This window comes from Mya arenaria, chromosome 15 (genome assembly GCF_026914265.1).
Source record: "Mya arenaria isolate MELC-2E11 chromosome 15, ASM2691426v1".
NCBI lineage: Eukaryota > Metazoa > Mollusca > Bivalvia > Myida > Myidae > Mya > Mya arenaria.
The window spans coordinates 57,729,113-57,756,491 of NC_069136.1; the positions used below are offsets into that span (position 1 = coordinate 57,729,113).

The window sequence follows — 27,379 nt, forward strand, 5'->3', positions numbered from 1 at the left end:
TTCACATATTATATTATTAACATTGTGTTCATGTAATGCTTGAGGCGATGTCAGGGAAACTTTAGTGTGATTATTTCTACTTAATTAAACGCTACAAAATATACACACTTATTTACATAATTTATTTTCAAAACGTAAAATCTAAACAATTCCTTGTTACCTATTACAATAACGTTTAATCCTTCAAGGCATAAAAACCCATAAACAGAATATACACATTAGTCATAGAAATATTGCTATGAAATAAAATCCTCATAAGTTCTTATTATATACAGTAAAACCCCGCTATGTCGAAGTCGTTGAAACCTCGGTAAATACTTCGAGTTAACGAATATTCGATAAAAGTGTAAAACAACACCGGGAAAAAATCGACATAACCAGAGTACCGACATATCGGAGTTGTCATAGCGAGCTTCGACTGTGTATTATCTAACCTACTGGCAAATGAGTTCTGTGGGACATTAAGAACATACGAATTCTATCATTAATCCACTTTATTAGAGCTACTCCCCGGCACACTGCAAAACATTGAAACATACGAATTTTATGTACATGATAGCTCTCCATTTGAATACACCTGTTTCTATATATAGTAACTGCTTCACATTTTCAAAGATTTTATCAGATTCAGTGCCGCCATTTGCCAGTATTGCTAATTAGCATAATCAGTCCCGCCTAACTTGTGCACGTGCAATGCTTACGTCACGGCATCACAAAGCGTTGTTTACGGAAACAAGCATATACCTGAAATACATCATGGTCCAGTCCCGTATTATTTTCATACAGTTAGTTGTAATATAATGGCCACAGTGATTCACTTTTGATTAAAACAAACACGCAGAATTCACTCTCATGACTGTACAGAACGAAAACAAAATTCAACATAATTTTCAAACTCTATACAATGGTTATTCCCCTTTTTAGATTTGAACACATTTCGTCTTCGAATTTCCAGATTTAAAAAAATAGAAAAAAATGCGTTGTAAAACTACAATAAACGGCCGTGCGGTGCCATATCCCTCGGGCCATTATCGACCTGCTGGTGATAAGAACACTCGGCCATATATTAATCTCTTCTTAATACTAAAGTGTCCTACTAAACATTTATTCGACCGCTGTGAAGAATCTGTCATCGTCGTCATCAATGGAATTACACTTACTGTCATGCCAGAGCCTCGCCTTCTCAGGCTGCTGTGGTTTCCGGCGGCCAGGGACGTCGCGGATCTGAGCGTCTCCTTTGTTCACCTGACTACTGTCTAACGACACGACATTGCCATTACTGGCGAAACCCTGTCTTTGATCACTGTTCACTGCTGGTAAGGATTTAGAGCCAGTTGTCATTTTCTTGCTGATGGCAGCTTTCCGCCGGAGCCTCCCTTCATATTCGGGAACAGCCGCCTGTGCCTTCGAATCTTGCTTTTGCATCACATTATCACTTGTCAATTTGGGAGCTACCTCCCGAGATAGAGGCCCTTCAGCCGCGTCAACAACGTCAATGCTTCCGTTCTTTTCTTCCTGTATCGCATCACCTAACGGTTTATCAATACTCTTGCCCGCGTCCCTACGACTGAATCGTCCACTTCGTATCCTGGACAAGAACGTTGATAATCGCTTCTGATTCTTTTGTGACACCCTCCGCAAACGGGGCACCTCCTCCAACTTGCACGGGCACCTGTCCGGTTCAGCGCGTTTTTTCTCAATCACTTCAACCATGACTTTCTTTATTTCTTCTATATTGAGCATTGTGTTGAATTCTGTGAGTTTGGAGAGTCGTTCGAATGCGAGGTGGGGATACTTGAAGTTGAAGGTGGAGTAAGGTGTAGCCGGGTCGTCGAAGATGTCGAAGTCGGCAAAGTCTTTGTCCGGCTGCGTCTTCCGCCGCAAGCCTAAAAGGTTAAATCAAAATATACACTAATTACAAACTCGATTGTAAAGACGGCTAATAATTGATGTGAATCGCTATCGAATCAGTTTCCTGGCCAGAAACCAGTACAATTTTGAGAGGCCAAGTAAATGTTCCTCTAGTTGGGATCGAGCCCACGACATCTTAGATGAGAGACAGACACCCATAGCACGATACATCGCTCGCCCTGGTGTGAATAGAGCCCACGACCTCGTCGGTTAGAGGGAGAAACGTATACAACAAGACCACTGTCACCCTGGTGGAGATCGAGCCCACGACCGCTTAGGTAAAAGGCAGACACTGTGCATATATATAACATACTCCTTGCCTCCGCACATAAAGGAAAACTTTGGAAGGATCATTTTTACAATGGTAAACACCTAAACCAGTATATTTACCAGGCTTAATAAATTTGCGGAACTCAATGTTGACGAGGACGAAATGCAGCACGATTGGACAGGCTGGCTCCGTGGGATGCCGGAATATGTACAGCTCCTGCAAGGACAAATAGAAGCTAGTGAGGTAGGTCAGGCTATGTTAGGCTAAAACATCACATATGACGAATAAACTGTAACCTTTACATTGAAATAATGTGTCAAATATAGAAAATAGCGACCATTTCATCAAGCATTGTAGACGCGACTAGCAGTGAAGTTCTACAGTTGAACATCACTTCGAGTTAAAATAAATCACTCCTAGGTACAAAATCACTCATGGGTTCAAAATTATTCCTATGTGCAAATCGCCGATACTAGATTTTGTTGAACTATGACAGACTTTTATAATTGCTATCGATGTATGCTATTGAAATAAAAACTGCTTTTGTTCGAACTTTTGTTGAAATAGAACTGCTAGTGATCGAACTTTAGTTGAAACAGAACTGCTAGTGATCGAACTTTAGTTGAAATAGAACTGCTAGTGATCGAACTTTAGTTGAAATAGAACTGCTAGTGATCGAACTTTAGTTGAAATAGAACTGCTGGTGATCGAACTTTAGTTGAACTAGAACTGCTAGTCAGCTCACGTTTCTTAATTTTACCATTCGATCCGTCAAATGGAAACAAACAGTTGTTGCAATTTAAACAAGGTTAACGGATCGTTCTAGAGTGAAATGTTCCTTCTTGATAAATACCTTCAGCCCCTCTCTGTCAAACACTTTGGTCACAAGCTCGGAATCTATAGGCGGGAACATGACTTTATGCTTCTTCGCCCATTTTGCCGCTAGAAGGAGCTCCTGAAATCAAATAAGAAACTGCTGTTATATCGTCACTAGATGAACACATGAAATCAAATAATAATCTAAGATATGCTAAAAATAACTCATTTAATCGCCATGAGAAACTGAAGTTCTGCAGTAAGGTCGCGGCTAGAATGAGCCACTGGATAGGATTGAAGAGCTGTAGCTCTGCCGCTTTCAACAGGAGGGCTTGAAACCGAAGAAAAGCTGCAGTCTGGTATTCACAAAAAGAAGCTCTTGATGAGAGAAATATAATGAGCTCGTTACTAGAATTAACAGCTTCAGTAGAAATCACCACCTGTAGTTAGGCCCCCGCTAGAGGATTTGCTAATTTGAGATGACAAACTGTTGTTAGGTCGTCGCTACAAGGAGCTCCTTAAATCAAAGATGACACGAAGTTATGTTGCCGCTAGGAAGAGCTCTTGAAATTAAATGAGGAAGTGTGTTGTACTCTGTGTTTGAAATGTATCTATATTAATCATGTTCTCAGTGGACGATAGAACATTTCAAAAGAGTGTTTTAGTTATTGCATCGTAATTTTTAAGGTTGGTCTCCCTTTGACTTCCACCTTCTATATTAAAGTTTGCCTCATGTTCATATATTTTTAAAACCAACTAAAACAGGTACCTTGAAAGGCGGGCTGTTGTCGCCGGGCCTCGCGCTGAAGTCAAATGAGAGGATGATATCGACCTCCCGTTGGGGCCTCAGTACAACGGGGTATGGCGAGTTGAAAGTGAGGCCCGCATCGACCATGTACAGATGCTTTTCACTGGTGGGATGCATCTCGAATATACCGTTAAAGTCGTCTGCGAATGGAAACAAACAAGTAATCACCTACGTGCACAAATGAGGTTATTTATTCATTTTCATTTGAAATTAAGGCCAATATAATTTAATTGCTAGAGTTTCATCCGTTTTTTATATGGAGGCGGGGGTGACATTTTGTTCTTAGATGACTGTTTCACCGTTAAACAGTGTTCATGCTCTTCCTTATCGCGTAAGGGACAACATACATAATTTTCTTATTTCAACATGTGAATATCTTAGGTATGAATAAACGCCGTTCCCAGACAGTACCGGATCAATACGCTAATACAGACCATAGTTCGTTTTAAATGAGTCAATAAAATATAACGGGCGGCGGAATTAGAGGGGGCGAGCGGCCGGGATGAAAATCTATCAATTGAATTATAATGGCCTAAATCAACATGAAGTGAGAGAATATATAGTCTTATAGAGAACCAAGATATTAAAATTGAAATAATCACAGTAAGTGAAGGGTCTTAACTTCTTGTGATATTGGAAAGTATTAATTATATTAATGAAAATAATTATTTAAATAAATTACTAGGTATATTCGATACGTGAAAATGGGTTTGACTGTTATAACGAGAAGGGTGCTATTGTTGGCTGTGGGAGGTGGGATATAGCTCACTAGCGTATATGTTCAACTGTCCAACAGACTAGCACATGCAATTAAAAACAACATATTTTACCACCAGCTGCGAAGACATAATGAAACTGCCACCACGAACGACACCACGACATGCCTTTATAATCAAAACCAAACTTACAATTGAAAGCCTCACCAGATACTCTGGATCCCCGGCCAGGTCCGTCCACCTCGTCATTCTCATCAGGCGCCTCCTTGCTCACGGGTGAGAAGGGGGACAGGGGGTACGACTGCTGAAGAGACAGGCCCCTCATGAAGTTGTGCACTACCCCCGCCCGTCCCGCGCGCGTGCTAAGTAGCTCCCAACGTTTGCTGTAGGAGTACATACGTGTTTTCATAAGTTTATAATGGAGATAACACAGCAAGTTCTATTCAAATTGAAGACAGGCAAGTTTTGTTGCGGAAGAGCGATCGCCAGGTTCTTTTCAGCAAACATGATACAAATATTAAGAATTTCTGTATTATACACTGTAAAATCATAGACAGCCAACGGGGCTCGAACTTGCTTGACTCAATCTCCTCGTTCTCTCGAACTGGATGTAACGGGTCTGTTGTTTTTAACTGAAGGTAAGCATTTCTGCTTGGCTCGAATTTTTCGAGGCTCGAAGCATTTTCACCGGCCCTTTTAGTTCGAGCCAACGAGGTGAGACTTTACATTCGTCAGCTATTAGACGCAGATGTACGTGGGATTTTCATTAAAAAATAACAACACATGTACAGATACACACTTTTCAAAGACCCCCTTGAGGAAGTTGGACCAGTAGCCTTTCTGCTTGGTCCGGCGTGTGGAGACCATCCGGCGCGGCATTTCCCGGCCCTGGCCCTCATCAACCGACGGCCTCTTTGTCCGTTGATCAGAGGTGTAGTTAAGCCGGTTCCGCGTTTCGCTGTAAGGAGAGAGTTGGGCGGTTAAATAATATTTGTTTCTTATACAAAGTGTAAGATAATCATTGTGTGTGCTCATTTACCTTACAAGAGTTCTAAATGGGTATGTATTCCTAGGAATTTATAAGATTTCCGTTTATTATCAGTTACCCAAGAGCCTTATTTGATCATCATCAAAAAGGTTGAATACCAGTAAACACACTGTCATGTCTAGCTACGATATGAGGGTTAGTAACTGTTCCCGAAGAAAGCGGGAGATCAAAGAGGGTTCAAACACCTTTGATCCAACAAGCAATCTCGATATACAAAGTTTTTCATCACATATTAGTGTAGCATATAGCCCTCGTGAAATCGAGAGCGCTATTCAATCAAAATCTACATTCAAAATGTCGCATATATTTTAGACTTTAACCAGATATGGCTTCTTAAGATCTAACGGATCTTGACTAGAGCCAGTAGTAGTTCCCGAAGTGTGTCTAATGACGTCCCAAGTCACAGAGGGCATGACGGAATGATGATCCACACCAACTGCTTATATGGTGTACGCATACATTTGTGTGCACATATTATACTTACATGAGCAGGAGAGTGTCCCTATGTGTGAATAATACAAACTGGGAAGAGGGGGCGGGGGTACACGTTTAGTAAAGCAGATTTGTTTCTAGACAACAGGAGCTGTGGGTCCCTCGGGGGAGATCCTGAACTGAGAATGAACGGAATTGAGACGGGCTTTGGTCTCTGTCTGGTGGCAAGGACCGCAGGTTGTTATTGTGGGCTAAATCAGGGTCTGATTTAAAAACAAATTGGGTGTGGGTGAGGGTGATCACTGAGGACGGGAGAAATACCCAATGGCATCTGCGACTGTCAGAGTGCGGAGAACGGTGTGGTCGATGGGGTTCTTACCTAAGGATAGATGGACATGTGGCATGTTTCTTTTTTCGGCCGGCGGAGACCACGGGGGCTTACTTTGGCACGTGCGGACGTGTGGCAAAATTCTAGGCTGCACATGGGGTGGCGTTTACCTCCAGACAGGCGTCTGTGTGGCATATTGTTTGGCCCGGAAGCTTACCTGAGAACAGACGGCAGGGTGGCGGATTTCTGCTTATATTTTGCGTCGGGGACGGTTGATGGCTCTCCGTCGTCAAACTCTCCCTCGTCACTGCTATCGCTCGACTCATCACCTTCATTTTCCTCCAGCTGCTTAGCTAGAATTTGAAACAGGACATTTTAAACCAGCTTATGCCAATGAAACAGTTTTTTTTTAAATATATGTCTTAGACAACTTTAGGTTCTTGATAGATAGTTTATCCATCTACCTACATGTATTCAGAACTGTTCAGTGAAATTGGCCGGATGTATGTCCTGTTGGTACTGGATGCCCCTAAAACTGTTCATCTAGATACCTGCCCATGAATTATCCACTTATTTGTAACTTAGATCTTGGAACATTTTTGTCGTACAACAGTGACAATGAGGAGCTACGAAATATCTATATAGATAATGACATGATAGGTGGAATAAATCTGCAACATGTTATATTAATTACTTTATATAAGCAAAGCTCGCAAAGCGCTTTGCATTGTACAAGAAGAATTGTATGGCGATACACATAATAAAGATAGGTAAAAGTTGTTAAAACGAATCGTTTTTGGGGAGGGAATTGCACATATATCAGATCCTTTGCATGATAATAAGATGATAATATATTTGAAAATGCATGGTGGGTGTGTGTGTTTATTAATCACAACTCCTGCATATAAACGATTAAATTAAAAATACAATTTCTTGGTCCTACCTACGAAAGCTGTTCATTGATATTATAATAATGTACTTCCATCGACGTGTTTACTGGAGATCAAGGCTAATATATTTATTATCTATGAAAAAGAAGCAGTTAAACTGTTTCTTCCTTATCCATCACATAAACCCTTATACAACGGTGTCATATTTAACACAATGGTGCCAAGCTAACATAACGGTAGAGTTTCAGGCACTATGACATGGAAATAATTTTTAAATAGTTTATTGTTCTAGTATTTCCATCATAGCACCGTTTCTTTCGGTGCATCAAACACACACATTCCTTTCAAACCAATTATAACAAACGCCATTTTTCCTTGACCAATTCTTTATAACCAATCAGCAAACAGCACCAATTCATTTCTGACCAATCGTCACACAGCACAAATTCCTTTTTAACTATCACCACAGAGCATGAATTCCTTTCTGACGAAACAGCCAGAGCGTACAACAATTTTTGGCCAATCAATTCACAGAAAATATATGTTTCTCACCAATCAGCACACACCACCTATCATTTTCTAACCTAACACCAAAACTTTTCTGACTTATCAGCAAATAGCACCAACCCTCTCTGACCAATCAGAATAAAGCCTCTACCGATTTCTAACCAATCAAGTAACAGTACCTACCCATTTCCAGTCGGATCATCTCTACAGGGTCTAACTTCTTGTTATCGTCCAGGAGACGTTTGAACAGGATACAGAACGCACTGCCCCAGATACCTACAGCAGTAATAAAATTGTACAATATTGGAACTTTAAAATCCTCAGAAAACCAAACAAACATTGTTTCAAGGTCAGGTGTAATAGTTTATTTCAGTCTCATCAATGCAACAATATCTTCATTTCATAAAATCATAACAATAAAAGAATGCCACTCAAAATAAGAGTTATAGGAGAGTATGTCAAATATTCTTTCAAATTCACGGTTGTGTAAACAAAATGGAGTTATGTGAATATGACCCGCGACCTCGAAGATTGGATGCAGTCATCTTGACTAGAATACCAACTTTACTAACTCATAACTCATATATCTTTAATAAAGTATTAGTATCTTAACTTTAAGGGTTTCAATTCGCTTTCCCGTTGGAGGTCATGTAGCCGTGGTCCCTCATACTTTCTACACAGGCGACCCATGAATAACATACATCTTAGAAATGTTGTGGGCTAATTATAGATTTTACAAGGCCGACCCATGATACACTTACCTTGGAGGAAGTGAAGTGGCGGTTCCTCATACGTCTTAGCCAGCCTGCCCATGAAGAACTTACAACCAAACAAGTCGGTAGGCATGAAAGTCCCATACTTTGCCATACCGATCTCGTATGGAGAAAACTCGACCCATTCTGAAACATTCATGTATAATATTTTAGTAACAATTGACGTTTCCCTTTTCTGAACATAAAAACGAATTTGGCGATTTAAGAACGAATTACTTAAAAAATGGCGGCAAACTAGTAACGTACTACTTAGACACTTATTACAAACTATTTTTAGAAACTGGCGAAATAATCACGAACTTCTTTTAGAAACTAGCGGAATAAACACGAACTACTTTTAGAAACTAGCGGAATAAACACGAACTTCTTTTAGAAACTAGCGGAATAAACACGAACTACTTTTAGAAACTAGCGGAATAAACACGAACTACTTTTAGAAACTAGCGGAATAAACACGAACTACTTTTAGAAACTGGTGGAATAAACATGAACTACTTTTAAAAACTGGCGAACTAGTAACGAACTTCGTTTAGAAACTGTCGAACTTATAACGAACTACTTTTAGAAACCGGCGAACTAATTACGAACTACGTTGAGAAACTGGTGAAATAATCACGAACTACTTTTAGAAACTGGCCGAATAACAACGAACAATTTTCGGAAATAATTTATAAAAATCAGGCTCTCCACCTTGGAAGTCCCTGGCTGAGCGATCCTTTTTCACGTGCACGCACGTGAGCAGTGGAAGTGGAATATTCCCTCCCTCCAATTTCGCCTTCTGGTCCGACAACCGTGATTGCAGGCGCTGAAGAAAGTCATATATAACATATTGAACATATAAGTTCTGTTGAGTTGCATAACCGCGTATAGAGATATTCTCTTTGAGTCGAGATTATGTAAATGTACAGTCATATTAACCAACTGCATTTACTATAATATTATCATAATTATTACAACTGATAAATGGCAAAGTTTGGTCGAGGAACAAAAAAGAACAAATCAATGAACGAACAGCTTTTCAACTATTTGCAGCAATTAAACTATGAGTTCGTAAACACGTTGTAGAGATTCCGATCGACAAGTTGATAAACATAATGGCCTTATTGATTTGAAGTTTGAAGAAAAAGAAAATGAAAATTTGCCGACTCACCCCTCCCAAAAGTGTCTCTCCGACCATGTGACCGAAGAAGTCTGTGAAGCTGACCGGCTGCCCGTTCTGCCTCTTCTTCATGATCATGTCCATGTACCTGCAAAAGGGGTCATATAGTTACAATGTGTTCCATATACATGCAAAAGGGGTCATATAGTTACAATGTGTTCCATATTCCTGCAAAAGGGGTCATATAGTTACAATGTGTTCCATATACCTGCAAAAGGGGTCATATAGAAACAATGTGTTCCATATACCTGCAAAAGGGGTCATATAGAAACAATGTGTTCCATATACCTGCAAAAGGGGTCATATAGAAACAATGTGTTCCATATACCTGCAAAAATAGACCATATAGAAACAATTTGCTCCATATACCTGCAAAAGGGGTCATTTAGAAACAATTTGTCCTATATACCTGCAAAAGGGGCCATATAGAATCAATGTGTTCCATATACCTGCAAAAGGGGCCATATAGAATCAATGTGTTCCATATACCTGCAAAAGGGGCCATATAGAATCAATGTGTTCCATAAACCTGCAAGAGGGACCAACTATAACCCGTCTAGACTTAAAAGATCAATTGTTTATTACCAAACATTGATCCCATAGCCCGCCGTTCTCAGTCATTGCCTACAATAATGGGCATGTTTTCATATAATAGTTAATGGCTTGTAAAGATGAAACTGATGCGCTGCCTTCACCATTTAATTGACAGCGATTAATACGCGGGCACACACGCACGCAGGCAGTAGAAATGGTCTGAACACAAATATGTTTATGCATGTACCTGTATACGCTCTGTGGTTTGAGGAGCCAGAGGAGACTGGAGTCTATGTTGTTCTTTAGTTCGTCCTGCATGTCACCCGGCGCCATCTGGGGCCAGTTCTGGTGAGAGTACAGCGTCGAGATGTACCTAAAGTAGGTGAACAAGAAAATATATCAGCAGTGGTATTGGCCATGAAGGGTACAACCAGGAATTGACGTCCGAGAGGGGGCATTACTGGGGACGGGGGGGGGGGGGCAATCCACTTCAGGGGTCAGGGCCGTGTGGATTCACTCAAGGTGCGCCCTCAACCCCTGAATCAGCTATGGAATACTTGAATACAGGATAGTACAAGGGTAGAAGCGAAATGCTTAATATGACATAAAACATACAATTGGGAGACATATAGATCATTTCGCCTCCACTGCTCCAGTTGTTGTTAGCTAGTATATATAACCATTTCCCTTTATCCAAACCGTATTTGTATTTTGGCTTATTGAAATGAGCTATATAAGCCTGTTATGGTTACGAAGTTTCGAAAAATTGGTGCTAGTTCTGATGCACTTACTTCGTCGAGCTGTACATGTAGTAGAATCATGAAGAATAGCTGTAGTATATATGTATACAATATTACAGTTAGTAATAGAGTTGACCGGAAAATTGGCACCTTCTGTTTGGGCCAGTTTTGGCGGCGACACTGCGTGCAGACGCAATCGTATACATAGGTGGCATTTGCATGTCTACCAGGGCAAAAGCGTTTAGCTATTCTCTGGACTAGCGTTGTCATTTGCATGTCCACCAGGACAAGAGCTTTTAGCTATCTTGGACGAGCGTTGTCATTGGCATGTCCACCAGGACAAGAGTTTTAAGCTATCTTGGACTAGCGTTCTCATTTGCTTGTCGACCAGGACAAGAGCTTTTAGCTATCTTGGACTAGCGTTCTCATTTGCTTGTATACCAGGGCAAGAGCTTTTAGCTTTCTCGGGCTAGCGTTACCATTTGCTTGTCTACAAGTGCAAGAGCTAAAAGTTATCTTTGGCTAGCGCTTTTATATGCATTGCAACCAGAGCAAGAACGTTGAGCTATCTGGGGCAAGCGTTCTCATTTGCATGTCCGCCAGGGCAAGAGCTTTTAGCTATCTCGGGCTAACGTTGACATTTGCATGCCGCCAGGGCAAGAGCTTTTAGCTATCTCGGGCTAACGTTGACATTTGCATGTCCGCCAGGGCAAGAGCTTTTAGCTATCTCGGGCTAGCGTTGTCATTTGCATGTCCGCAAGGGCAAGAGCTTTTAGCTATCTCGGGCTAGCGTTGTCATTTGCATGTCCGCCATGGCAAGAGCTTTTAGCTATCTCGGGCTAGCGTTGTCATTTGCATGTCCACCAGGGCAAGAGCTATAAGCTATCTCGGGCTAACGTTGACATTTGCATTATCACCAGGGCAAGAGCTATAAGCTATCTCGGGCTAACGTTGACATTTGCATGCCGCCAGGGCAAGAGCTTTTAGCTATCTCGGGCTAACGTTGACATTTGCATGTCCGCCAGGGCAAGAGCTTTTAGCTATCTCGGGCTAGCGTTGTCATTTGCATGTCCGCCAGGGCAAGAGCTTTTAGCTATCTCGGGCTAGCGTTGTCATTTGCATGTCCACCAGGGCAAGAGCTTTTAGTTATCTCGGGCTAGCGTTGTCATTTGCATGTCCACCAGGGCAAGAGCTTTTAGCTATCTCGGGCTAGCGTTGTCATTTGCATGTCCACCAGGGCAAGAGCTTTTAGCTATCTCGGGCTAACGTTGACATTTGCATTATCACCAGGGCAAGAGCTATAAGCTATCTCGGGCTAACGTTGACATTTGCATGCCACCAGGGCAAGAGCTTTTAGCTATCTCGGGCTAACGTTGACATTTGCATGTCCAACAGGGCAAGAGCTTTTAGCTATCTCGGGCTAGCGTTGATTTGACATTTGCATGTCCACCAGGGCAAGAGCTTTTAGCTATCTCGGGCTAGCGTTGTCATTTGCATGTTCACCAGGGCAAGAGCTTTTAGCTTTCTCGGGCTAGCGTTGTCATTTGCATGTCCACCAGGGCAAGAGTTATAAGCTTTGACATTTTGTGTGCTGGTCTAGCATTAACCTATGTATGAAAGAATTAGAGCACGAGTGTGGTATCATCCTCTACCTGTTGTTATAAAAAATCATTTTGTTATATCAAATTTTAATATTATTTTTAGATTGTCATGCAACACCGCTCATCGTGTGCCCTATATCGCCGTTACCCCGTTAACGACTGTCCCAGGTCAATAAATGTGTCGCGCTCTCGGTTAAACTGACATCTGAACTTTGCGTACCCAGTCGTACGAAGATTTGTCATTCGAAACGTCCCTGCCATTTTCTATCGAAAACAATCTCGGATGTATAAAGACAGTTCACAGTGTATTTACAATTCAGTTTAACTACGCTGCAAGTAGATCGCGTAGTAGTTTCAATTTAGCAGATAAACTTAATGACTTTACCCTCGAGTATCTTAATTATTGATGCAATTATACACTTCACTGACAATCAATTTAAACTGAGTAATACAAAATACACGTTTAATCTCTACTATTAGTCAACACAAAATCGAACTACTTCAACTGATGTTCCAGCATACATCCGAGGTTGTTTTCAATAGAAAATGGCCGAGGAGTTCCGAATGAAGAGTTGTGTGTCAACCAAAAACTCATTAAATAATGTCTACCAATAAGATGGAGGGAAATCACCCCGACAGTGAGACGAGCATTTGGGACTACAGCAAACAGGATGAGTGTTATTGTTTGTCTTAAAAATGCTTCCGTCACTTGACGTCAAAAGGTTGCAACACTTAGATTGGATAAGTAAGATTGGCCGCGATAGAAGGAAATGCACTCAATAATTGTCAACTCTTTGAATGGATCTCATAATTGTGATATTTGTGCACACTTAATTTGCGTTTAGCTGTCGAATGAGCTAAACAAATAATTACAGGATACCTGAAACTTATCAAGCAGTATTAATAACTGCAACCGCCTTCTCATTTAAACTAGCTTATAAAGAGATTCAGTTTTCAATTACTTTTTTTGCATATCAAGTTATACTTAGTTGTATAATTATAGCTGACAGGTAAGCATTAACTTCATAAGAAAACTACTGTTTAAACATCACCATCGCGAAGCAATTAATGCAGCATTTTATAAAAGTATCAATGTCACAAAATAAGTCTTTATTGTTCGTCTTTTACTATTTAGTATGGAGGCGTGGTATCTGACCAACATAAATGCTAACTAAATTCCTCTTTACTCGCCAGTGCGCATGCGCGATCTTATAATAATCCACTAAGTAAAAACAGGGCATGACTTTATGGAAATTGGCGGTTGTTTTCTCCAAAGGTTATCTAACTATGATTATAAAATGTAACTCCTAACGAGGATCCTATTGGCGAAGACACAAAACTACGACACTAAGTACTTTGAGGTTAATTTATACATAACACTTGAAATTCATTTAACGAAGATGGGATACTGATTGTCACAATGAATACCATACTATGTATACACTTATTAAAATTCATTAACTCGATTGCTTGGGGTTAAAAACTAGTCAAGACAGAATTGTTAAGCTACTGAAATCCACCAATTCATAAATGCAAGTTTGCGGAAATAGTGAAGGGCGTATTGTTGACAATACCAAGTACCCTCATGCATTGATTTATCATAAGGCCATACCAAATCGTTGCTATATTAAGCGTCCGCGGACGGATAGGTTTTGGGCTTCCCGATAGAAAAAAAACATCACCTTTCAGGCGCGTAGCTAGGGCCAATTTGGGATTACGCTGACCGATGCCTTGGGGGTAGGTTTGGGAGAGGGTATTTCAAATTCGGGGTTTTCGGTATGACAAAAACTTCGACCTGTCAAAATTTCAGAACGCAACTGCGTATTTGCGTACAGTAAGCTACGCGCCAGCCATTATATAAATAACGATCTTGCCGAAAAAGTTTAATTTCCTTTTACTATAGTTCTGACTACAGACCACAAGTGTAAATAGCATGCTTTATATTTTGTATTAGTATTCTTGGCTTTTAATTTCAGAAAATGATGCACTCTCTATGATTTCTAAGATCAATACACTTAAATACAAGTTTTATTTGAACTCATTTTTCAGTGGAAATCTATCTAACAATTGACAAGGGGCTAAGGCGGCTCTGGTGTCTATATTATACATAGGATGACACTCATTTAGCATTCTTTTTTTCGGGGGTTCGTTTCTTTCAGGATAGTTAGTTAGGTTTTCGTACTAGGTGTCGACACTAAACATGTGATATGGCCTGAGGTTTAGTTCAATAGTTAGCATGAGTGCATATTATGCACCTTTCATATACTTGACATACTGCATGTTCACGTCAAGTGCACATACAGAATGGGACCGATAAGAGGCTATAAAAACAGCTACTATCTTCATATTTAAAGCTGGGGCTTTTGAGGAGAAAATCAAGAAGAATTCCGTAATCATGGAGGGATATAACCATCACCTTTAAGACCCAAAAATGCACGAAGAACGACTTCTTCAACCGCACCCGTTCTTACCACGAGGAGCCCGACAGTCCGCCGAGGTAGGTGGCGCACTGTAAAATTCCTGAATCGTGTAGGGCCTTAACCACCCCGCTCAATCCAACCATCGCCCTGAATCCGCCACCGGAGCCGATCACACCAATCGTTGGAACCTGCAATTAAATGTGCACACTTACTCCAAAATAAGATATATCACAATTAATACAATTGTTTTGATATACTACTTAGTACTAAAAAGAATGAATAAATGTCAACAACAATGATTCTTATGAAGGATACCGAGTATAATATGAACGACAGGTGCATAAAACACGCTATTTCTACCTTATGAGACGATAGCAGATTACAGTAAATATTTTAGCACTCACCTATCATTTAACAATTTTACGTTTTCAGCTATTAAATACACGGATAAACTCGTGTTATAAGTTATAAATATTTTCCAGAAATGCGTTATTTAATAATTAGTTAAATGTTTATCACTCAAAATGTATGTTGGTTGTACATGTGTTTATATTCATTTTGAATAAGAGTGTCACTTTAAGACCTACATGAACCACTGTTCTGCCTCTATAGTCGTTGGCAAATTGCAAAGCTAAGATCAGGGGTATGAACACAATATAAAAAACTGTATCCGTCAACCGGCTGGTCACAAGTGAATTGATTATAATATTGATAACTTAATGCAATGCCCAATTTTCCTGTATGATCAGATAAAGTATTGAATCATTTCTTTAATATAGCCACTTATTTATTATATTGTCCTTGATTTTACAAATCTTGGCAGTATAGCTCTGATATAGGCTGCGATGATCCCTAAATACTGTTTCCTTTATGATTATGGATAATTAAAATGATTAAGAATACAACCGACATGTTAAGCCACTGAAATTGCTGTCATTAAGTACAAGGCTTAATCATTAAGAATTTCATCTTTCGCGGGTGTTTAAAGGTCCGCCTACTGCCTCTCATTGGATACACATTCTCTGCGTCAAAGTTTGTGTTGACAATGTGTCAGCCGAGGATGTAGTGTTCTAAAACAGTCAGATGACTGTTTCGCTTCGCTCACACCGCCCATTCGTAATCATTAAAATGCTACGTCAAGTCATATAGCTATTTTAAACCTAACTGATCATACCTCGTCTAGTTCATGTGGACCCTGTTCTCCGAGGAGTGACGTCATCGCTTCCATGACCTTGACCTTCCGTCGCGTAAGGTACTCCTTTTCCTGTTCACACAGACACAGGCTGTATCGCAGGGTTGGATTTGTACTGAAAACGTTAACAGCTTTGTTATTATTTATATATGAAATGCGGTTATATCTTTAATTAGAAATGTCTGCTTTTTATGTGGATTCATAATTTTGCTAGGGGGGTTTCGGGGGCATGCCCCCTCAGAACATGTTGAAACCCATGGTGCAATCTGGTACTGGAAATTGGAAAATTTTAGGCAATTTTCATGTAGGCATACTACAACTTTGGCTGATTTATTATATATTTTTGTCAGAGTCATGTGGATTGAGCCGCGTACTCGCGTATACACGTTGACATTATATGTTATATCATTATGTGTTGTTGACGATGTACATTGTACAAGTCAAAATAATTTGTCTGTCTGTCTGTCTCTGTCGTAAAGGCAGCTACGTGCCTGAATGTGATACATTTATGCACCAGTCAATTGTAACCACGGCCCCCAAGGTCCGGGGGTATACCGGGGATAGCCGGGGAAATGGGCCGTGTTTTTACCTTTCAGATGCCCCCGCAGTTCCGAGTGAATGCGGTGGTTTTGTCTTCGCGCAAAATATAGCGGAGAATGGGCCTCACCTAGGGTCCGTTGGGTGCGGGGGCATTTGGCGAGGAATTAACCATGAGTTCGTCCCCGCAGGGCGGGGATTTTACCCGAGATTGGCTGGACCGAACGTCAAAGTCCCCCCTATTCCCCGGACCTGGGGGGCGTGGTTACAATTGACTGGTGCATAATTGGCAAGAACTAGGAAGTGCAAAGAACGAAAATAACCATAATTTCCCCCAACAAGCCTTATTTTCATATGAAATTATAATCATGTACTTCCCTCAGAGCGGTAATAGAAACATGGTCTTTACAAGTTTTTGCATTTACTAAAAACGGATTGAAATAGAAATGTCAAAATGGCTTGACAACCGCAGTGCCATTTGACGCTTTCAGAGATGTAACACAATAACGCAGATATTTGTTTGTTATGTAATTGTTAAACATAAGTAGACATAGAAATTCGGCTAATTTATTTGATATATGCATACTAACAATCCATTCATACGCTTTTGTGTTTAGGATTGTATTTTGTCTTTTATCCCAGCCTCTGCTTAAATCTACCGATTCACCTGATTAAAACCAATAACGGCTGACTGCTGATTTATCAAATAAAATGTACGACATATTTGAATATTACTGCCAACCTATTTGACAAAACATAATTCCGAACACTAAAACCGTTTTTAAAACAATACAAAAGATAGTAGGAATTACAAATATACTTACTCAAGACTAACTTTCATCTCTATATCAACCTCTGAAACCTGGAATCATAAGTCATATGTAATGGTTTATAGACGTAACGTCAAAAGGTCAGGCCAAGTCGAAAATCGTAACATATAATTATAATTTGTTTTGACATATGTTCCTAAGTACTCTGGCAAATACAATAACTTCATATACCTATATTCAGAAATAAAATGCGCATCTGTCCCTTTATTTCAAATGCAATAATATTGAACAACTCTTGATTAACACATCATTTAAGTGGCCATTTTCTACCAAAAAAAAGATGACGCATTATAATACATATTGTGCGATTTCGCATCTAGTTTTTATGTATTGGTAATTATAATATCACACGTAATGCATGGCGTAAGCAGCAAATAGAAGAGAGTGGGGAAATGATTATGTAGTTTGTAACTTGGTAAGCTTTTTTCCAATAAACGACAAGAACATATACATTAAATTATCAACGAAACAATCAAAAACAAACATTATTCGATTTATTGATATCGGCAAAACGTCGTCGCCGATCGTTGTATATTAGCTCGCGGTGACGATAAATAGAGAATACTAGGTTAGTGCCGTGGATGGAGGAAGTTTATCTGGCAAGGCGGAGGAATTTATCGGGTGAGCCGAAGGCGAACCCGATAAAATCCGCAGCCGAGCCAGATAAACTTTCTCCATCCACGGCACTAACCTAGTATTCTATTTATCCTGTTACTTTGTTTAATTAAACACTATAAAACCTTAAAATTAATAAGAATCTTTAAAAGTAAGGGGGACAACTGTTTTTCCCTGTTGACGTCATCACACTCGGTATCCATGTTTAAATCGCCCCCAAAATAGTTCGTAAAACTGTTCAACTTTTTTAGTACGTTTATATTCAAAGTCATTGCATTTTAATACGTCAATATCAATTCAAAACATAAAAATACTTTTAAACGTGCATAAGCATGGATCAGTCTCTGAACATTATCTGATGATGTAACAATTATTCCGCAAGTCAGAGTACAGTACACAGGTCAAAATTCAAGATCACGAGTGTTTACAAACAATCGCAACATATTAAATGGATTTAAATGATGTTGATAGTGTTGAATGATCATAACTGCACCGGCAAAGAGATCATTCATTTCTGTTGTAAGTGAGATTTTGTCATTCACCACAGAAATGGAATAAACAATCGACGAGTATCGTTGAATGCTGTTTCACAGTTTCCAGCATTTGCGGGTGGGGTAAGATTTTCACATCTCATGCAGATTTCAGGTCGATTGTTTTGCCAGTGTCATTATTTTGCATAATGATGGGACTTTATGGGCGAGTGATTGCTGAGGTCGGCTGTTAGTGGTCCATTGATAAGATACTGAAACGGCAGTTCTGCTTTTCTTCTGACATTGCAGAATATATAAAAGAAGTTCGTTTTCGCGGTCACATGACCACCTGACTGTAGATAAACATTACGTGGTCTACTATCCTAATAAACTAAAGTTTACACGGCACCTTGTTATTGGCCCGATTTGTATGCAGGTGACAGGATAAAACGACAATCGCCGATCGTTGTATATTAGCTCGCGGTGACGATAAAACGACAATCGCCGATCGTTGTATATTAGCTCGCGGTGACGATAAAACGACAATCGCCGATCGTTGTATATTAGCTCGCGGTGACGATAAAACGACAATCGCCGATCGTTGTATATTAGCTCGCGGTGACGATAAAACGACAATCGCCGATCGTTGTATATTAGCTCGCGGTGACGATAAAACGACAATCGCCGATCGTTGTATATTAGCTCGCGGTGACGATAAAACGACAATCGCCGATCGTTGTATATTAGCTCGCGGTGACGATAAAACGACAATCGCCGATCGTTGTATATTAGCTCGCGGTGACGATAAAACCACAATCGCCGATCGTTGTATATTAGCTCGCGGTGACGATAAAAACACAATCGCCGATCGTTGTATATTAGCTCGCGGTGACGATAAAACCACAATCGCCGATCGTTGTATATTAGCTCGCGGTGACGATAAAACCACAATCGCCGATCGTTGTATATTAGCTCGCGGTGACGATAAAACGACAATCGCCGATCGTTGTATATTAGCTCGCGGTGACGATAAAACGACAATCGCCGATCGTTGTATATTAGCACGCGGTGACGATAAAACCACAATCGCCGATCGTTGTATATTAGCTCGCGGTGACGATAAAACGACAATCGCCGATCGTTGTATATTAGCTCGCGGTGACGATAAAACCACAATCGCCGATAATCAGCCCACCAGACATAATAGTAATAGTTAATACATAATTTATATTATCATTATTAAGTAACAAGAGCGCCGTGGTGCGAACCCCAGCGATCGCCTGTTTCCCCAGTCTAACACGGGGCTTAACTCGACTATTGTTTAAGCCCGAGTTTTATGCCGTTGCTGTACATCCTCGTATTGCTTCTGGCAACACAAGTACCAAGCTTCCTTTGAATATCTTGAACGGTTTCTGAGTTAAAGCCCTGGTTAAAGTGTCTGTACAACGACACCGACAACACCTCGAAAACAAGTGCTTAAAGCACTACAATTCAAATGACCTCGCTTCTATATGCACACAGGTTAAACCAAGTGGCATGAAACTTAGCAATGAATCTTACAATTAAAAAATATCTGTTTTTCAATGGGAAATCAAATCGTTTTCAGTATTGTTGATATGGAAACAGACAACTTAGCTTTTAAGTATATTAACAATGTGCCGATTGCTCAGAACTTTGTTCAAGTTAACAACGAGAATTGCGATATCGTACGATACATGTGTTAATATGATGGCCACATTGATTATTTTAATTGAAGTGAGGCCTAGGTGAATGGCGACTGGGGTAGGGGCCATCTTTTCCAGATTTTGTTGTTTTGATATTTTAAGGGAAATAACCTATACTTGGAATCGTAAATTACGAGTCGTTTATCACATAACTGTGAATATTTCATAAATAAATATATTACTTGATTATTCTAAAATATTCATTTTAATTATTTATTTTTGGTTGTTATAACACCAACAACAATACTTTTATGCGTTGTAACATAGCCGATGGACATTTTTAAACTTAGCCGAAACATCACTTGTTACTATATGTAATTTTGTTAATTTCTCACCTGATTAAATACGAATGTCTTCTTCGTCCACTTATCCCGGGTCAGGGAGCCGATGTCGAACGTGTCTATTCCCACGATGTCGTCATTCATATACGGGTAATTATCTTCCATCAACCGGATCTCTACAAGGCAAGAACGGGTATTATACCTTTGTGAGTAAGTGCAATTCCATATATACTAGTACACTGAAATTGTTCCGTAATAGCGGCAAACTTCGGGAGGAATCAGTGAAATTTCTTTATTGCTGAATACATTTTAAAACAAAAATTAAACAAATCAGTCATTTACTCACTCGCTCGCTCGCTGGCTCGCCCGCCCGCCCGCCCGCTCTCTCGCTCGCTCGCTCACTCACTCACTCACTCACTCACTCACTCACTCACTCACTCACTCACTCACTCACTCACTCACTCACTCACTCACTCACTCACTCACTCACTCACTCACTCACTCACTCACTCACGCACTCACTCAACCAACCAACCAACCAATCAATCAATCAATCAATCAATCAATCAATCAATCATTATATCAATCAATCAATCAGCCAATATATCAATCAACTAATCAATCAATCAAACAAAAAAGGATCTTTTTCTTTAACGGCCGAACACTTGTATAATCAATCATTAGATGGATTTCTACATGGAAATCATTCATATTCATAAACAAAACCTCAGGACTATATCATAAGTCAAGTCCTTCTTTGAAAAGACAGATAATTACATTGCTAACTATCAAAATATGCAAAGCAAAAGACGGATGTATGCTATCTTATATGGAAGCTGCTTTTGGCGTGATTTCAAGTTAATCAGACTATCTCGGTCATTTTCCATTAAAAACCTCGGATATGTGCCCCTGATTTTATAGAAATAGTTTGCATGATTAATAAAAATAACAAAAATAATCTTAATGAAACGTAGTGTTTAAACGTGTAGTTTTTATGATTTGAGTTCAAACTGTTTCTAAATTAAGTGTATTATTTCATAAATCCGTAAGATTACTAAGAGTAAAGTCTATTTGACTACTTTATTGAAACTACTTGCAGCGCAGTTAAATGTAAAGCATACTGATTTGCCACACTTTAATTTCGGCATAAAAAAGTGCAATTTACAAAAAATGAGCGGTCCCCTCTAAGTCTGCCGCCGAACTTATGTCGTTGACCTAAGATATACTTATACACTTATGTCGTTGACCTAAGATTTACTTGTACACTTAAGTCGTTGACCTAAGAGATACGTGTACACTTAAGTCGCTGACCTAAGAAATCTTGAACACTTAAGTCGTTGACCTAAGAAATACTTGTACACTTCAGTCGTTGACCTAAGAAATACATGTGCACTTAAGTCGTTGACCTAAGAGATACTTGTACACTGTACACTTAAGTCGCTGACCTTAGAGATACTTGTACACTTAAGTCGTTGACTTAAGAGATACTTGTACACTTAAGTCGCTTACCTAAGAGATACTTGTACACTTAAGTCGCTTACCAAAGAGATACTTGTACACTTCAGTCGTTGACCAAAGAGATACTTGTACACTTAAGTCGCTTACCTAAGAGATACATGTACACTTAAGTCGCTGCCCTAAGAGATACGTGTACACTTAAGTCGTTGACCTAAGATATACTTGTACACTTACGTCGTTGACCTAAGATTTACTTGTACACTTAACTCGTTGACCTAAGAGATACGTGTACACTTAAGTCGCTGACCTAAGAAATCTTGAACACTTAAGTCGTTGACCTAAGAAATACTTGTACACTTCAGTCGTTGACCTAAGAAATACATGTGCACTTAAGTCGTTGACCTAAGAGATACTTGTACACTGTACACTTAAGTCGCTGACCTTAGAGATACTTGTACACTTAAGTCGTTGACTTAAGAGATACTTGTACACTTAAGTCGCTTACCTAAGAGATACTTGTACACTTAAGTCGCTTACCAAAGAGATACTTGTACACTTCAGTCGTTGACCAAAGAGATACTTGTACACTTAAGTCGCTTACCTAAGAGATACCTGTACACTTAAGTCGCTGCCCTAAGAGATACGTGTACACTTAAGTCGTTGACCTAAGATATACTTGTACACTTACGTCGTTGACCTAAGATTTACTTGTACACTTAAGTCGTTGACCTAAGAGATACTTGTACACTTATGTCGCTGACCTTAGAGATATATATTGACACTTAAGTCGTTGACCTTAAAGTGTTTGTCTTAATAACGTTACTTAAGATGTTTATTATATTAAACTTCCCCCTTCCTGCTTCAGTAAGTACTTGGCTGATAAAGTGCATTGACAATGTGGTAATTTGAACATATATTCTTTTCACACGTTACAATAAAACCTGAAGTTTAATCGGACTTCCGCGAAGAAATCACATCATTTATTCAACGAAACGCGCATCATGATACCTGTTATTATTATCACGTAAAACTGCATATAGTGTATTTTATTTCCCAGGGTTAGTAACATCATGTAGGAAGAATACAACTTTACTGTACGCCAGTCAGAACGCTGTATTAAAGACCGTGCGATGCATTAATTTCGCCAATTAAAGGATCGACATCCGGCTTATTTATTTCAAAACCACTCAATAATTCGTTTTTGGTTCTGACTAAATTATTTTGGCTGATTCTCACCATTCAAAAGGATGAGCATCTTGAATTATTGAAAAAGATTTGGATCGATTTATTTTTTCGAATAGTTTCATACACAGCGCGGAACAGAACACACATAAAGTAAGAGATACATGTTCACATCAGTCCTTGACCTTAGAGATACATATACATACACGTCATTGACCCTAGATATACATGTGCGCATCAGTCCTTGACCTTAGAGATACATATACATACACGTCATTGACCTTAGAGATACATGTGCATAATAGGCGTTGACCTTAATTATACATTTAAAAGTCCTTAAAGTTCGAGATACAGGTACACTAAATTCTATGACCTAAGAGATACTTGTACACGTAAGTCGCTGACCTAAGAGATACTTGTACACTTAAGTCGTTGACCTAAGAGATACTTGTACACGTAAGTCGCTGACCTAAGAAATACTTGTACACGTAAGTCGCTGACCTAAGAGATACTTGTACACGTAAGTCGCTGACCTAAGAGATACTTGTACACGTAAGTCGCTGACCTAACATATACTTGTACACTTAAGTCGTTGACCTAAGAAATACTTGTACACTAAAGTCGCTTACCTAAGAGATACTTATACACTTAAGTAGTTGACCTAAGATATACTTGTACACATAATTCGTTGACCTAAGAGATACTTGTACACTTAAGTCGTTGACCTAAGAGATACTTGTACACTTAAGTCGTTGACCTAAGAAATACTTGTACACTTAAGTCGCTTACCTAAGGGATACTTGTACACTTAAGTCGCTGACCTAAGACATATTTGTTCACCTAAGTCGTTGACCTAAGAGATACTTGTACACTTAAGTCGTTGACCTAAGACATATTTGTTCACCTAAGTCGTTGACCTAAGATATACTTATACACTTATGTCGTTGACCTAAGATTTACTTGTACACTTCAGTCGTTGACCTAAGAGATACGTGTACACTTAAGTCGCTGACCTAAGAAATCTTGAACACTTAAGTCGTTGACCTAAGAAATACTTGTACACTTCAGTCGTTGACCTAAGAAATACATGTGCACTTAAGTCGTTGACCTAAGAGATACTTGTACACTGTTCACTTAAGTCGCTGACCTTAGAGATACTTGTACACTTAAGTCGTTGACTTAAGAGATACTTGTACACTTAAGTCGCTTACCTAAGAGATACTTGTACACTTAAGTCGCTTACCAAAGAGATACTTGTACACTTCAGTCGTTGACCAAAGAGATACTTGTACACTTAAGTCGCTTACCTAAGAGATACCTGTACACTTAAGTCGCTGCCCTAAGAGATACTTGTACACTTAAGTCGTTGACCTAAGATATACTTGTACACTTACGTCGTTGACCTAAGATTTACTTGTACACTTAAGTCGTTGACCTAAGAGATACTTGTACACTTATGTCGCTGACCTTAGAGATATATATTGACACTTAAGTCGTTGACTAAATAAGAGATACTAGTACTTGTTTTTGATCATAAGAAGATCTCAGTACTTGCCCATGATATTTATCTCATTCTCATTGAGCAGAAACTCAAACGTTTCGTCCCACTGCGGTTTGGTATCGTTGTCCTTCACGGTGGTTTTCCGTCGGCCCTCAGGTGCCGTCTCGATGAACAGACGGACGTATGGGTCCGGTGTGTCCACTGAAGAAATAAGGGAGTGGATGACTGATGAGTATTATCATTTTTAATGTGTCGCATAACAGGCTTTTGTCCAGGAGAAATAAGTGTACGGTCAGATTGAACCCTTATTTATTTCGCTGAATGATTTCGCCCACGAATTGACTTTGTAAAGCAAAAGATGATGAGACACAATGTATTTTAAGCTATTTGTTGCACAGTCTTTGAACCGAAATATAAATCAGAAATACTAATACATGAAATTTAGCAATATTGCTACAAAACGATGTAGGATTTAAGATGTGGAGCGTATCAGGGGCACCCCATCCCCTAAAACGGATTACATATGAGTGCACCATTTTTGAAGAAATTGACAAATGTTCCCCCAACCCACCTTACCACATGTAAATATATCAGTTTCGGTTTTTAGGGAGGGGCGTACTTCCTTAGTTATGCTATCAACGTTAAATCTCGGATCCGTCCATTAAAAGAATCCCCCAGTTTAAAATGGTCACAACTGGATTGCAATACGAGACAAATAAAAAATGGAATAAGTCAAATATTTAACGTGATATTGGAAACTGACAAAATATACTTCATACCGTATTACAAAATCGAAGTTGACAAGTTCATAACGAAAGTCAATATATAAAAGTCAATATATAAAATCCAGACGGCTGTACCATTGTATGACTTCGTGTTTTGTTTGTAAATAGCGGGGCCCTGGGTAGGTTTTGTATACAGTGGGCTTAACCTTTTAGATATAGTTACCTTTGGTCACAAAGATGTAAAATCAGCCTCCTTGTTTATCGAAAATGACTCAATTACTTTCTCAAAGAAAGGTGCAGAAGAAAACGGTTTTAGACGATAGTTGATCACTGCAAATATTTTAGGACCCATCCGTCACTTAATACTTGTTCGTTTTCAGCTATTAAATACACGGTTACAATCTTGTTATCATTAATTAATATTTTCCATAAATGCATTATTCAATTAGTAATTAAAGGTTTATCTCTCAAAATATTAGTTTTGCTATACATGTGAATTGTTTGGATTTTGAATATACGAGTATTACTTTAAAGGGAATAAACTCCACATGAAAACGAAATTGTCAAAATCTTACATTAAATTGACATCGTTGTGTACAATGCAAATAACCTTGCTTACTGATGTGTCGCATCGCTTACGGCACCGGACCTTAAGACACAACATCTTCCGAAATTTACTGGGGTTGTCTACCACGTAAATCCCAGAAAGTTTAAAAATAGCATCAGTATATTTATCTGTACTCATAACCATACATGATTTAAACTGGGAAAACGTAATTATGCGCTATTTTTAAACGGGGGCACAATGATGAGATAGCAGTATAATTGTTGTGTTTATTATTTTAACCATGTAAATGGACGTATTATCGGCTTGCTTCTTGCTCTCATTGACATTTCTAGGCTTGGTTTTGAGGAAAAACAGTATTTTGCCGATTTTGGGAGCATCTGGTGTCTAGTCCCTTTAAGCGCAAGAACTGTACTTGTCATTTTTTACATATATAAATAAGTAATTAAGGAAGTTTACGAACACAATTTAGTTAAAAAATAAAGAAATATGGTATTGATTAAAATATTTAGTTATAAAGGAACCATAATTAATTTCCTTTCTTTTGACCATGCACACAGGATTTGAATTGTGTATTTATTTGTGTTAGATCTTGAGAGGTTTCGAAAAAACTTTGGCTGGAACTGAAGGAAATAGCTTGCATTTCTTTGTTTCATGTTTCAAAGACTTTTAAGAAATCATTTAAATGTCATAAATAATGGCTGTATTTTCTTCAGTTTCAGGTTAAAATAAAATGATTTAATGCATTTGATGGTCTTTGATAGTTTCGAAATGTGTATGAAGAAATATATTTATACAAGAACACATCTTCCCGATACTATACTACAACAGTAAAAATTCAATTGCATCTTTTCCAGGTATGGACACTCCCATACATCCGGTGAGTCGAGGAATTGGCGCGAAAGGGGGTGTGACCAAGGGCGCACCATTTTGACGTGCGCACCTGATTAAAATCCGAAATTGATATGGCATAAAATGTCTGCTTAGAGTTCCTCCCTAAAGAATTTAAACGCTTTCTGGCCATAAATTGTGCATTTTGTGCATATTGTATTTCTGTTTTTTTTCTTCGATATTTACTTAAAAAGTAAACTATGGCGATTTTGGAGAGGGGTGTGGCCGGGTCCCCTTAATTCACTATAATGCATGCAGTCGTGTAGCATTTAACTACTCGCAAATTCGCCAACGTTAGTTTTTGAAATCAATGTACTGATGATACAGGTGTCTGATATGAAGCGAATATAAACTATTTGTTCCATTTTACCAAACACTTTTTTGGCAAATAATTGATAAAAAATACGTTTAGAAAGTGTAAATGGAGATTTTTGACAGTTTTGCAATTTCTCAT

At 39.1% G+C, this 27,379-nt stretch overlaps 1 protein-coding gene across 11 annotated transcripts in view; it reads right to left on the minus strand.

Annotated features, from left to right (window-relative positions):
- Positions 1-107: 107 nt before the first annotated feature.
- Positions 108-27,379, minus strand: part of LOC128219605 (cytosolic phospholipase A2-like) — a 64,436-nt gene continuing 37,164 nt past the window's right edge. For 10 of the 11 annotated variants that reach the window (XM_052927446.1, XM_052927448.1, XM_052927456.1 and 7 more), the window contains 17 exons: positions 24,799-24,945; positions 20,658-20,779; positions 17,508-17,545; positions 16,129-16,261; positions 15,006-15,142; positions 10,441-10,566; positions 9,651-9,747; positions 9,191-9,305; positions 8,489-8,626; positions 7,911-8,003; positions 6,548-6,683; positions 5,322-5,480; positions 4,715-4,905; positions 3,768-3,946; positions 3,036-3,137; positions 2,302-2,398; positions 108-1,886 (listed from right to left, as the gene is read on the minus strand). In XM_052927446.1, the coding sequence (XP_052783406.1) occupies positions 1,105-1,886; positions 2,302-2,398; positions 3,036-3,137; positions 3,768-3,946; positions 4,715-4,905; positions 5,322-5,480; positions 6,548-6,683; positions 7,911-8,003; positions 8,489-8,626; positions 9,191-9,305; positions 9,651-9,747; positions 10,441-10,566; positions 15,006-15,142; positions 16,129-16,261; positions 17,508-17,545; positions 20,658-20,779; positions 24,799-24,945 (2,792 nt within the window). In that variant the 3' untranslated portion in view covers positions 108-1,104. The remainder of the gene's footprint in view (positions 1,887-2,301; positions 2,399-3,035; positions 3,138-3,767; positions 3,947-4,714; positions 4,906-5,321; positions 5,481-6,547; positions 6,684-7,910; positions 8,004-8,488; positions 8,627-9,190; positions 9,306-9,650; positions 9,748-10,440; positions 10,567-15,005; positions 15,143-16,128; positions 16,262-17,507; positions 17,546-20,657; positions 20,780-24,798; positions 24,946-27,379) is intronic. The other variant, XM_052927447.1, reaches the window with a different exon arrangement.